The sequence below is a fragment of the Arvicola amphibius genome, chromosome 12, assembly GCF_903992535.2.
Source record: "Arvicola amphibius chromosome 12, mArvAmp1.2, whole genome shotgun sequence".
Classification (NCBI taxonomy): Eukaryota; Metazoa; Chordata; class Mammalia; order Rodentia; family Cricetidae; genus Arvicola; species Arvicola amphibius.
Genome location: NC_052058.2, coordinates 166111832 through 166125022, shown reverse-complemented (window position 1 = coordinate 166125022; position 13191 = coordinate 166111832). Strand labels below are relative to the sequence as shown.

Here is a 13191-nt window from a genome sequence, read left to right as displayed (position 1 = left end):
TAACCGACCCATAGCATTAACTGTAATCTGTAATTATACTATTATTTACTCATTTGTTGTCTACATTCCCCTCTGGAATAGAATCTCTGAACAGCAGGGGCCTTGTCTGACTCACTCATCTTCATGAACCCGTGGCCGGCACAGAGCTCACCTCTGTGCCTAAATGAATGACCTGGTGACCCCACATAATCATGTTTGGATGTCTGTAGGGGTTATGGGAATGAACATGACAGAAGCCCTGACCCCCAAAAGTTAAATGACACCTGAGGTGCCGAGGAAGCCCAGAGAACCTACCAGCGCGACACAGATCTAGCGAGCAGAGGGAATTTATTAGAAGAGGATTGAAACCAGGACAGTCTGGGCAGAGGGAAGAACAACAAACAAACAAACAAACAAACAAACAAACATGCCTAGAAATATCAAAGGCCTAGAAGACACAGAACCACACAGTTATGAGACCCAGTCTGGGACCACTGGCTCCGGCCTGCTGCCGTTCCTAGTTCTGCCTCTAGGGCTGGACTGACATGTGACCACTGTTGCCAGCTCTGCCTGCTCTGGCCTCACATGAAGCATTTCCTGTTGTGGGATAATCTTCGTGTACACTGTGAAGATTTGTCACTCAGGACAGAGAGGACACTGGGAAGAAGGACGGAGATGTGGAAGAAGCCAACAGATGAAAAAGGGGGGATATAGGATTAAAATGATGAGATTAAAGGGTGGATTATTGAGTCTTCTTTTGAGCAACTACTAGTCTCAAATATTTTACATTGGTATGGATTTTGTATATTGATTCAAATATAAGGTTAGATATATGCTTTTGTTTTTGTTTAATATATTGTAGCTATACAGTGCATTTAAAAATATTATGCATAGTTTTAGTCTTTGAAAGCTATTTAGGATAATAAATATAAGTTAATAGTTATCCATAACTATCAAACTTATAGTCATGTGAGGTATGTTTTCAAGATCTTACAGAAGTATATTTTAGATAGATGATTTTCAAACAGTTCAGAGACCTACAGAATATGGCATTTAAAATGTTTTAATAACATAAGGCTTTTCTTGGCAATGAGACACATCTGTTCCTGGTGGCACCAATCTACTTCAAAAAAGGATGACATTATCAAAGATCCTCCATATGGAATTTGCTTTCTTTATGGCAAAAGTTAGTCATTTAATCAAGAAACTGCCCTTGCATCGATGGCTGATAATATGCAGTCCAAGCTGAACCAGCAGGGCACAAAGAGAAGCGACTGCCAAACTTTGCCAAGAAAGGACAGGGAAGTCCTTCAAAAATTCCTACTTCACAGAAGTCTGTCAGATATTCTAGATATGAAGGCCGAAGATGGGTGCCCCAATATTGAAGAGCAACCTTGGATGACTGTCCAGGCAGCAAGTGGTTTCTGTTGTTCTTTTAGGTTTGGAAGTTGCTTGCTCTACACTTTCTGTTTACTAAGGTAATATTCTTTCCTTTCGGGGTCTTTGATGAAATTGAAGACTAGGTAGTCATAGTCATAGTTCTCCTTAATTATGACAGAAGGTAAATTATGTACAGAGGTTTGGACTCATCAGGATAGAATAAATGGAGTATTTTCTCCAAATATGCCAAATACAAATAGACTGGACATTGTAAATGCAATTCTTGACTGATAATTGTTCTTATTGTCTACAGCTTTATTATGTTGGGGTCAAAAACCTTTCCTTTTTATTTAGACAAAAAGGGAGAACTGTTGTGGAATAATCTTTTTGTACACTGTGAAGATTTGTCACTCAGATTGGTTTAATAAATAGCTGAACAGTCAATAGCTAGACAGGATTTTCAGGACAGAGAGGACGCTGGGAAGAAGAGTGGAAATGTGGGAGAAGTCAGCCAGACATGGAATGAGTTAGATACACAAAGTGGGATAAAGGCTAAAGCCACATGGTAGAACATTGGATTAATAAAAAAATGGGTTAATTTAAGTTATAAGAGCTACTTAGAAACAAGCCTAAGTTGACAATCAGTCAAACTTCCATAATTAATAAGTCTCCGTGTGATTTGGGAGTTGGTTAGGTGGGACAGAAAAAGTTCAACTACAATTTCCCACTCCTGCCATGGACCAGGCAGTTTGGTACCCCCACCAAAGGCTGCCCCACCAGGGCATAGACTTTGATCCTCCACTCTCGTGTTGTATCCCTGACTCCTGGCAATAACAGTCGGAGTTGGTGTGAAAACTCAAAGTGGTCAAGAGGAAAGGCCAGGAGGTCAATGTGAATGAGGTTGGGGGGTCAGGAGAGGCAGACCACGAAAGTGTGAATGAGGTTGGGGGGTCAGGAGAGGCAGACCACGAAAGTGTGAATGAGGTTGGGGGGTCAGGAGAGGCAGACCACGAAAGTGTGAATGAGGCTGGGGGTCAGGAGAGGCAGACCACGAAAGTGTGAATGAGGCTGGGGGTCAGGAGAGGCAGACCACGAAAGTGTGAATGAGGCTGGGGGTCAGGAGAGGCAGACCACGAAAGTGTGAATGAGGCTGGGGGTCAGGAGAGGCAGACCACGAAAGTGTGAATGAGGCTGGGGGTCAGGAGAGGCAGACCACGAAAGTGTGAATGAGGCTGGGGGTCAGGAGAGGCAGACCACGAAAGTGTGAATGAGGCTGGGGGTCAGGAGAGGCAGACCACGAAAGTGTGAATGAGGCTGGGGGTCAGGAGAGGCAGACCATGAAAGTGTGAATGAGGCTGGGGTTCAGGAGAGGCAGACCACGAAAGTGTGAATGAGGCTGGGGGTCAGGAGAGGCAGACCATGAAAGTGTGAATGAGGCTGGGGGTCAGGAGAGGCAGACCACGAAAGTGTGAATATGGCTGGGGGTCAGGAGAGGCAGACCACGAAAGTGTGAATGAGGCTGGGGGTCAGGAGAGGCAGACCACGAAAGTGTGAATGAGGCTGGGAGGGGGTGTCAGGAGAGGCAGACCACAAAAGTGTGAATGAGGCTGGGGGTCAGGAAAGGCAGACCACGAAAGTGTGAATGAGGCTGGGGTTCAGGAGAGGCAGACCACGAACGTGTGAATGAGGCTGGGGGTCAGGAGAGGCAGACCACGAAAGTGTGAATGAGGCTGGGGGTCAGGAGAGGCAGACCACGAAAGTGCTGAAACGGGGTGGAGCCTGATAATGGTATCGGTCTTTAGTAGCCAGGGGGTGGGATCAAGGGGGCCTTGTTGTTTTGTTTTTCTTTATAACTTTTCATTCTGAGATAATTTTAGACTTCCAGAAGAGTTACAGAAATGGTGTAAATTGCTCCACGGCCTGTACCCAGCTTCCCTAATGTCTTGTTCTCATAGTACACAACAGCCACACAATTACTGCACATCGAGCAATCAGCATTGATGCCACACCGGCTACTAATGTTAGCCCCTCTTGAAGGTGCCCAGTTTCCTGACTAACGCCCTCCTCCTGTCCCAGGATCCAGGCCAGGGTCTCACATCACAGTCAGCTGGCATGGCTCCTCAGTCTGCTCCCTTCTGCAGACTTGACACTTGTGAGGAGTACTTGTCAGTGAAATGCTGAATATTAAAGTATTTAAATTAAAAAAAATCACCCATGTGTGAGCTTGTCTGATGCAGTCCCACGTTCAGACAGAGGCTTTGAACTTGGCAAGCTACCACAAAAGCAAGCTGTGCCTTTCTCTGTGTATCGTTTCAAGGAATTCCTGGGGTCATTGTGCTTTATTTCTGGTGGTGGTAACCTGTTTTGGGAACAGGTTCTCACTATGCAGTCCAGGCTGCTCCGAAATTCACAGTCCTCCTGCCCGGGCCTCCCGAGTGCTGGGGTTTTAGGAATGTACTATTATACAGCACATTGACATTACAATGTTTATTTGATGTGTATATGGTATACACATGCATGATGTCTGAATGCATGTGTGCAGTTGTGCACGTAGAAACTAGAGGAACATGTGAGGTTTCTCTGTCACTATCTTGTTCCCTTCAAACAGTGTTTCTGGTTGAACCAGAACCCGACATCTCACGTGTACTGGCCAGCAAACCCCAGCAATCTTCCTGTCTTTGCCCCACTTCTGAGGTGACAGGCATATATGGCCACGTCCAGTTTTTATATGGATGCTGGGATGGGTCCCCATGCTTGCTGCAAGTGTTTTCCCCTGCTGAGCTACCTCTCCAGTCCTACAACGCTGATTTTGATCCCTCATTCAAAGGGGTCTGCTCGATTTCACTACTGAGAAGTTCCCATTTTTACCTTTGTTATTAATAACTATACCTGGAAAGTTCTTCAAAAGTCTTGTTTCTCATACTCCCATCCATTTTTTTTTTCTAGCATTCCAGATTGCTATGTGTCAGCTTTACCGGGTTATACAATTGTTCAGACACTCAATGTTGTGACAGTATTTTGTATTTAGTTAGTGTCTTGATGAGGCGATGTTGGTGAGAAAGGTACTTGATGATGCAGGGGGCCCTTCCTCCCTTGGTTAGCTGAAACACTTATGGAGCAAAAACAGACTTTTGAGAGGAAAAAGAAGTCCTGCTTCAAGACTACAATGGGGGAGGGGAGCAGGTGAGGCATGGTGGCCCGTGCCTTTAATTCCAGCATTCCAAGGCAGAGAGGCTGGTAGAGCTCAGCAGTTCAAGGCCAACCTTTCTATATAGTGAGTTCCAGGACAGCCAGTGCTACCTAGAGAGACGCTGTTTAAATAAATAAATAAATAAATAAATAGGAGCAGGAGAGATGGCTCAGAGATTAAGAGCATTGACTGCTTTTCTGGAGGTCCTGAGTTCAATTCCCAGCAACCACATGGTGCCTCACAACCATCTGTAATGAGATCTGATGCCCTCTTCTGGTGTGCAGGCAAACATGCTGTATATATAACAAATAAATAAATCTTAAAAATAAATAAATAAATGGGCTGGGATGTAGCTCAGTGGTAGAACACTGCCCACTTGTGCAAAGCACTGGGCTTCATATTCACCATCAGGAGACCAAACAAAATAAAAAACCCACTTCAGAATTAGCTCTTCCCCGGGGTCACCTCAGTCTCTAAAGTTACATAAGCCAATTTCTATTCTATCTACCCACCTGCTCATCTGTCTGTCTGTCTGTCTGTCTGTCTGTCTGTCTGTCTGTCTATCCATCCATCCATCCATCCATCCATCTATCCATCCATCCATCCATCCATCTACCTATCTATCCATCCATCCATCCATCCATCTACTTATCTTCTACTAGCCTTACTTCTTTAAAGAATCCCGACTGACATATATATCATAAGTGGGTTTTACCTGCAAAAAATATTACTGTGATATTTGAACAGCAATTTTAAATACCCGTCATGTCTTCTGTACTCATTAATGAGCATTAATGAGATTTTTACCACAGGGAAAAGCTGTTTCTTCTCTCCCACTTATTTATTGACTTAAATGTTTATTTATATCATTATGAGCTCATGAATATTTATTGCACGGTTTACAACCCAATCCTACCATTATTTATTTTTCTGTGTAGGCTGTCCCAGATTCGGCTCTGTTATCTGGCTGCTGTGTCCTTTCAGCCAGCCCTCAATGTTTTTCTGAGCACTTCTTTACTTTCTGGTACCACAAGATGTTCAAGGCCCAATCTGAATTCTTTTTTCCTTACCTCAGACCGGTGGACGTCTATTTCTCTGGAGAGGTCTTACTCCTCTCTTTGGAGAATGGTATTCATGTTCATGCTAACTAGATGGATGTTTGAAAAACTACCAGAGAAGATTTACTGGTTTCATTTAGGAGCTGACCAGAGAATGACTAGTCATCTAACCAGGAAAAATGGGAAGACAGATATAGAACAGACTGAGGGGTCATAGGATGGTTTGTTGAAAACAGTGGGAGAAGAATGAGGCTCCGTGGATCTGAAGACTCTGGCTAATTGGAATGGAAGCTGAACACTCCAGACAAATCTAAAAGCTTTGTGAAAAGAGCACCCAAAAAAGAAAGGAACAGGCCGGGCGGTGGTGGCGCACGCCTTTAATCCCAGCACTTGGGAGGCAGAGGCAGGCGGATCTCTGAGTTCGAGGCCAGCCTGGTCTACAAGAGCTAGTTCCAGGACAGGCTCTAGAAACTACAGGGAAACCCTGTCTCGAAAAAAAAAAAAAAAAAAAAAGAAAGGAACATAAATAAAGAAAAGGGGCTGTGGCAGAGACTGAGTGTAGGTTAGACAGTGAACGACAGGTCCCTCTACAGGGGTCAGCAAAGAGAGCCACTGAGCTATGGCACTGTGGTTAAGAGCACACTGCACAAGGCCTGATGGGGCTGCTGCAGAGGTGGGATGAGAGGGGACAGGATTGAGTGGCACAGGCAAAAACAAGAAAACCGTGCAAGGCAGGAGCTGGGTGTGGAGAAGGGCAGTCACCCGAAGATTCATCTCACCTTCTTCCGGCATCCGGAGGAGACTTTTGGCTGGAAAGCAGTTGTTGAGGTAAGGCTTGCCATTGTCCATTTTGTACATCCCTGAAGACACCATCTCCCTGAGAGACAGCAAGGACAGCCAGGAGTCAGAAGAGTAAAAAGTTACAGGGGAGCCCTCCCCCGTGCCATTCCTGAGCCACCAAGACCACTGCGTCCTGTGCGCCCTACCTCTGAGGACCAGGAGGCTCTGCTTCAGCAATGGGGCTGCTGTGAAGGGAGCAGGGAGGCAGAGTGGGGCTTTCCGGTTCAAACCAGTCCTAACTCAGCAGGACACTAAACTAGGCTGACACAGACCTGATTTGAATCCCGGCTTTGTCCTTCCTTGCTGTGTGACTAAGTGTGTTCCTCTACTCCTGAGTCCCACTGTCCTTGCCTGTGGGGCAATGCTCCCACCTTAACAGGAATGGGTGGACTGAATGAAGGGGGCCGCTGCCTTTGTTCTAACAGAGTTCAGAGAAAGGGGCTTACATGATGAACAGACCAAGTTTGGACTGGATAAATCTGAGGTAAACCGAATTTACTGATGGAAAGGGGGGCGGGGATCAACAGTGATGTAGCAAGGATAATAAAAACCCAGAAACAGACACTGGGCTTTGAGCTGAAGATCAGAGAAGCAAAGCAGCAAAGTCACTAGAGAGCTCTTACCTCTACCCAATCGTCAGACTGAAAAGAGAGTGTGTTCCCGTCTCATTCCACCTCATACTCCTCTCTCGTGCTAGTATTAAAGGCAGGACCCACCACTGCCCAGCCTCTATGACTAACTAGTGTGGCTGCTGGGATTAAAGGTCTCTGCCACCACTGGCTGGTCATACTTTGTTAGATCATAAACAAACTATCACTATTCCGTTCAAACAGAAAGAGCCACAGGAGTCAGAGCATCATGAGGAGGAAATGGTCAGGACCCAGGAAGAAGAAGGCTGTGCATTTGGAACTCTTTGATACAGTAAGGTTCAACAGGAAGACAGTGCCTACTTCTGAAGGGTGTTTGCTGAGGGGCAGGGAGACTGTGGTTTCACACTGTGATTCACACTTTGTCCTGAGCATTCGGTGACTGGGAGACAGAGTCAACAGTTGGGCTTAACACAAGCCATGCCTGAGCTGTGCTTGGGAAAGGAAGACCAGACAAAATGGTCCGGTGAATGAGCCTGGCATGGGGAACACTGGTCGGAGGCAGGGGAGCAAAAGGGGGAAGGCGAAACACAGAAACAAAAACCAGAAACAGAAACAAGACCAGAAACCAACTGTAGAGAGGTAAACAGGAAGGTGGAGGAGGCCCAGGGAGCTGTCAGGTAAACCAAGGGACCACAAAGCCCAGAAGAGCATCTGAGAGGAGGAGCTGGGAGGTCAGGGAAGGGGACCATCTCAAACAGGCCTTGAGGAAAGAGCAGTCCGCTTCCAGGAAAGGGCAGGACTAAGTACTGATGTAGGAAGTGTGGAGAAAGGGAGGCAGTGCAAGAGGAAAACACAAGCAGAGTTTCCAAAGACCTCAGCTGCGAAAGGGAGGACAGAGGCAAGCAGCAGCATAGTCCAGAGAAAGCCGCCAATAGGGCGGGGACTCGGGAGGGTGCGGTGTGGGGGTTGCTAAGGATGTGCTCTCAGGCTCACAGAGTGCACAGAGGCAATGCTTTTACTCTAGTCCCAGCCTCGGAGGGCAGCCGCTACAGAGCATGGACTCTGGACAGTTCAAACGCTAGTGAGAACAATTACCTCATGGCTTTGGGCGCTTAAGTTATTTAACATTTCACCACGCTGCCTCAGTTTCTCCCTCTGTGGAATGTAGACAGTAAGTGGACCTCGTCTATGGAACCGTCTTGATGACCAAATGAGAAAACGCTTGTGGACGGGCTTAGGAGTGTAACCAGCACCTGGCTAGCATACATTGGTCATTTTCTAATAGGATGAGAAAGGCTCAACTATATTATCACCAAGAGGGCAGAACAGGTTCAAGGAGGAGAGAACAAGAAAGAAGAGCAGCCTTACCCTCTCTGGGAGTGATCAGCAGGAAGGGATAGGGTAGGAAGGCTTCCTGGGACAGCTGTGATAGGAAGACATTTCACATATCCTGATTGGATCATTTCTTACCACTCAAGGAATAAGAACACAAGGGAAATAACCTTTCACTTCCTGTTGGCTCTACATGTATGTATGTGCATGTATACTGATAGAAATGTATGTACATGCATGTATACAGACAGAAATTATGTACATGCATGTATACATACCTAAATTGGGAAGTGAATATAGTTCTGCCTCCAGGATCTGACTTGGGATTTTTAAAAAAAATTTACTGTCTTCAGAATAATTCCTCAAAAGAGGGACTGTCCCTGATTACAGTTAAGTTTATCACCTATCACTCAGGAAACAGGAAGTTAAAGAGCTTGCAGAGTTCAGGGAAGATAAAGATGAGCTGAAAGCAGTAGAGTACTTGCCCAGCATGAGCTCGATCCTTAGCAACACACACACACACACACACACACACACACACACACACACACACACGAGGGTGTTTATCATCTGTATCTTTAAGTCTTTGTCAGAGTCTGAGGTCAAACCTTGCATAAACCTGCATAAGTAGCCAAGCATTGCAAATCCAGGTCTTTTCAGGAGCTGGGCAGGCTATGGGGGTGAAGGAAGCTGACCGCCAGAGAGACAGATGTATGTATGTGAGCATATGCGTGCCTGCAGGAGTGGATCCTACTCAGCTTCCCCAGCTGCTGCCAAGCAGAAATCCCAGTCAGCGTTGCCAGACCTTCCTTGTTTTTATCAAGAGAAGTCTGCTTTTGTATGAAATCTTATTATTTGAGCATGAGCAACTCATTTGTCACTTTGAAATGATGTGCAGACCAAACCAAACACATCTGGGAAGACCGTCAACTCCAAGGCTACTGTTGGTTTTCTGTGGTGAAAATCCTTTGACTTTCACAGGAATAAAGTAATAAATGCTACTCAAAACCAAACCAAACCAGAAAACAACTATTATTTAACTTTGCAAATTCAGTCACAAACGTTTGCTGCTGCCCGGAAATGCACAGCTGGAGACTACACTGTCAACTGGACCCTGTCCTGGCCCCAGGGCCTTCCTTCTTATCCTACGCTGCTTTGCGTCATTTCTTGTGGCAGGATTCCAGCTCACACTGTCCTAACAGCCCGCCTCGCCTCGGCATTTGCTCGTACCCAACCTAGACTGCCGCCACTCCCTTCTGACCGGGCCCCTGAGGAAGCCACGGGTCCTACTCATTTCTGTTTGTTTAGCTGTATTTTGTTTTTGCTGTGCTGTGATGGAACCCAGAGCCTCAGACACACTGAGCAGGTGCTCTGCCCTGAGCCCAAGGCCCACGAGCCTGCTCTCCAAGGTCCTTGGCAGCCTAGCCAGTCCTGGGCATTCAGCCTTACAGTCACCAGTGTTTCCAGCCTTGTGCTTAGTGCTTAGTGTTGCTTCAGCATAATAAATACCCATTTTTATCCTGTCTACCTGGTTGAGCTCACCCATTAAGAAATTCAGTTCTGCTCCCACCACAAAGACCTGAGTTTCTTACATTGTAAACTCCTAGAGATTTTTCTTTAACAGACTTTCGTTATCAAGAGCTCTGCTTTGGGAGCAGCTGCAGATAAGAGAGACTGAGCCGCCCCAGCTGAGGGAAGGGAGTTCCCTGAAGACTGAGGCCGAGGCTATTGAGCATGTGTGAGGAATACACGAAAGACCGGCAAGCTGGGATCAAGGTGTCCTGTGAGAAAGCTTCAGGGCAGTGACAGCAGCAGAGGCGAAGCAGAGGAGGAGGGAAGTTTGGGAACAGGGAACTTAACTTCCGGTCTAGTTTTTCCTTCAGAGCAGTACAGCTGTGGGCAAGTCATTAAAATGGCTCTTTGACTCTCGGTTTTCCTTTGCGGGAAATGGAGCTACAAATTCTGTGCCTGGAGAACCGTGTTGAGAACGGAATGAAGCAGCGGACAGATGTGTACAAAGAACGTAGAGAACGGACGTCTTTCTACCCCCGTGCACACGCTACCCTCTCACAAAGCCTTTATTGGACTTTCTAGCGGGAGACAGCGGTGCTTTCGCTAGACTGAGTTTATTTATTCAGTCCTTAATGACCCCTTCATGGTTTCACTGCTTCCGCCCTCATGCAATCGCTACCGATAATGCAAAGCTCCAAGGGACGATGAGCCTCCAAGTCTGAAACGCTCCTAATTCATTGCTCCGCATCCATCCGTGGGACCTGGCACATTAGAAGCACCCAAAGGCCATGAGCGAGCCAAACGAAGGCTATGACAGCACTCCTGGGACCCAAGGGTCTCTCTAACTTCCCTCGAGGGAAAGGGCAGCGTGTGTAGTGAATTATCAGTTTATCCTAACACAGCATCTAACGTAGCAGATGCCATGAGTATCTATGGACCGAGTAAGTGATGCTTGGCTCCCCTTTGGTCTAATGCGTAGCCTCTGTGTATTCTCATCCCTGAGCTCCCTATAAAGGGATAAAGGCTTTTCTCGGGTGTGGCTTGCCACACTTCTAGAATCATACTCACTACTTTGTTAGTATTTTGCTCCCCTCACCAACTTCCCCATTACAGGCCTAAGATCGCCTCACCTAAACAAACCCATTCTCTGGTTTAGTTTCCTTTTGCTCGCTTTTACCAACTGATACAAACTAGGGTTAGTGTCATCTGGGAAGTGTGAACATCAGTCGAGAAAACGCCGCTGTCAGACTGACCTATGGGAAAGCCTGTGGCACGTTTAATGAATTAATGACTGGTGTGGGGAGGGCCAGGTCTCTTGTATAGGAAAGCAAGCTAGTAAGCAGCAGGCCTCTGTGATCTCTGCTTCAGTTCCTGTCCTGCTTAGCCTTGGAAGCCTTCGCTTCCTTCGCAGACAAAGGGATCAGGAAACGCAAGACAAATAAAGCCCTTTCTCCGCAAGCTGCTTTGTGTCAGTGTTTTCTCAGAGCAACAAAAAGTCAAGCAAAAAAATCAAAATCAAAAACAAAACAAAACAAAAAAACCCAAAACACCCTGACATCTAGGCCTGAGCTAGAACTCCCTATAAAAGGGCAGGGGGCTGGGACCAAAATCAGCTGCTTTGGTTTTCAGGACACCTCTTTGGTGGATCAGTCTATCAGCTGGACAAATGAATGAGGGAGCACGTGAGTAAACCGCTGTCTAGAAAACACTAGAGACAGCAGCAGCTAGAGAAGGCTCTAGCAGTTCACTGGGCTATCAGGGCCTCGTTCCGTGTCTATACAGTACTTACCTGATTTTTGACCTCGGGAACGAGTCTTTGCTTTCCTTTTGTTTTTGTTTCTTTACCTGCTTCTTCACCTGTAAAAGAGATATTGTAAATCTTCTTAGCCTGTCGTTAAGAAGTCTTGAACCTTAGTAATTATATCCTATACTCTAGATATATGGAGCCTTATGCTCCAATATGTGTCTTGGATGAAGAGGGTGTGTTTGTGGCGGGGGGAATAATAGGATGGAAACAGTAACAAGAAACAGATGGACATGCTATGAAGTTAAGACAAATGGGGCTGGAGACGTAGCTCGTATGTTCAAGACCATGAGCTTGAGTGTCCTGAGTATCGCGTATGCGCACACACAAAAGACACAGGAACGAAGACGTGGGCAGAGAATTATAAGAGCCACGTTGTTTGCCAGTGGAATGTAGCCCAGGTTGTTTAAGCAGGCTACCAAAAGCATAGATGGGAAAGGAAGGGACCGTTTATAAGATCATTTAAACACATTTATGTAGAATAAAAATAGCAAAGACAAAGTTGAGAGGCAAGTCCCAGTCTGGGAAAAATAAATGTCACGCATTTAACACAAAGAATAAATCGAACTCAAATATTAGGCAGCATATAAATAATTATAGAAATTCTAATACAGTGTGAGAACAACAGGTGAGAAGTACAGACTTACAACCAAAGGGACAAGAAAGGGTCACCGTTCCTAGGTTACACTTTCTAGACTGTGACCCTGACAGAAGCATGAACTTATTTTTATGGTAGATAAATGGAAGATGAAAGGTCCATACTTGAGGGTTAACTTCAGCTATTTCTGAACTCTCTCTCAAACTTGAAAGCTAATGTCAAGTGACTTTAGCATCCCCTAGGTCCAGCAAACATATCTTTTGTCTGTCTGTCTCTCTCCTGCACCTGTGTGCCTGCATCACACTCAGGGAGGCACCGGTGCTCCTTACTGGCATGCATCAGCCTATCACTTCTGTCTGTCTTTACCTTGATTCATGCATTCTCCTTTCCTGGAACTCCATATTCCCAGGCGGACCTTTTTAAGGCCCACTTCATTTCTTTTTAAAATTTAATTATTTTTAATTTATGTGAGCCTTCATGTGGGTGATGGGAACTGAACTGGAATCCTCTGCAAGAATAGCAAGATGCTGAGCCATCTCTCCAACCCTTGGGCCTATTTCTTTTCTTTTCTTCTTAGTTTTTTGAAGGTTTTTCTGTCTAGCTGTAGCTGTCCTGGCACTAGCTCTTTAGACCAGGCTGGCCTTGAACTCACAGAGATTCATCTATTTCTGCCTTCTGAGTATTAAAAAATTAAAGGTGTGTGCCACTACCTCCCAGCATGAGCCTATTTCTTTTCTTTTTTGAAAGATTTATTTATTATGCATACAGTGTTTTTTCTGCATGTATCCATGCACACCGGAAGAGGGCACCAGATCTCATTATAGATGGTTGTGAGCCACCATGTAGTTGCTGGGAATTGAACTCAGGACCTCTGGAAGAGCAGCCAGTGCTCTTAATCTCTGAGTCAT

General features: G+C 45.9%; 1 protein-coding gene across 1 annotated transcript in view; it reads right to left on the bottom strand.

Annotated features, from left to right (window-relative positions):
- Window positions 1-13191, bottom strand: part of Xrra1 (X-ray radiation resistance associated 1) — a 63177-nt gene that overhangs the window by 48552 nt on the left and 1434 nt on the right. The window contains exons 2-3 of the mRNA XM_038313929.1: window positions 11671-11738; window positions 6387-6484 (exon numbers count right to left, since the gene is read on the bottom strand). Of these exons, the coding sequence (XP_038169857.1) occupies window positions 6387-6480 (94 nt within the window). The 5' untranslated portion in view covers window positions 6481-6484; window positions 11671-11738. The remainder of the gene's footprint in view (window positions 1-6386; window positions 6485-11670; window positions 11739-13191) is intronic.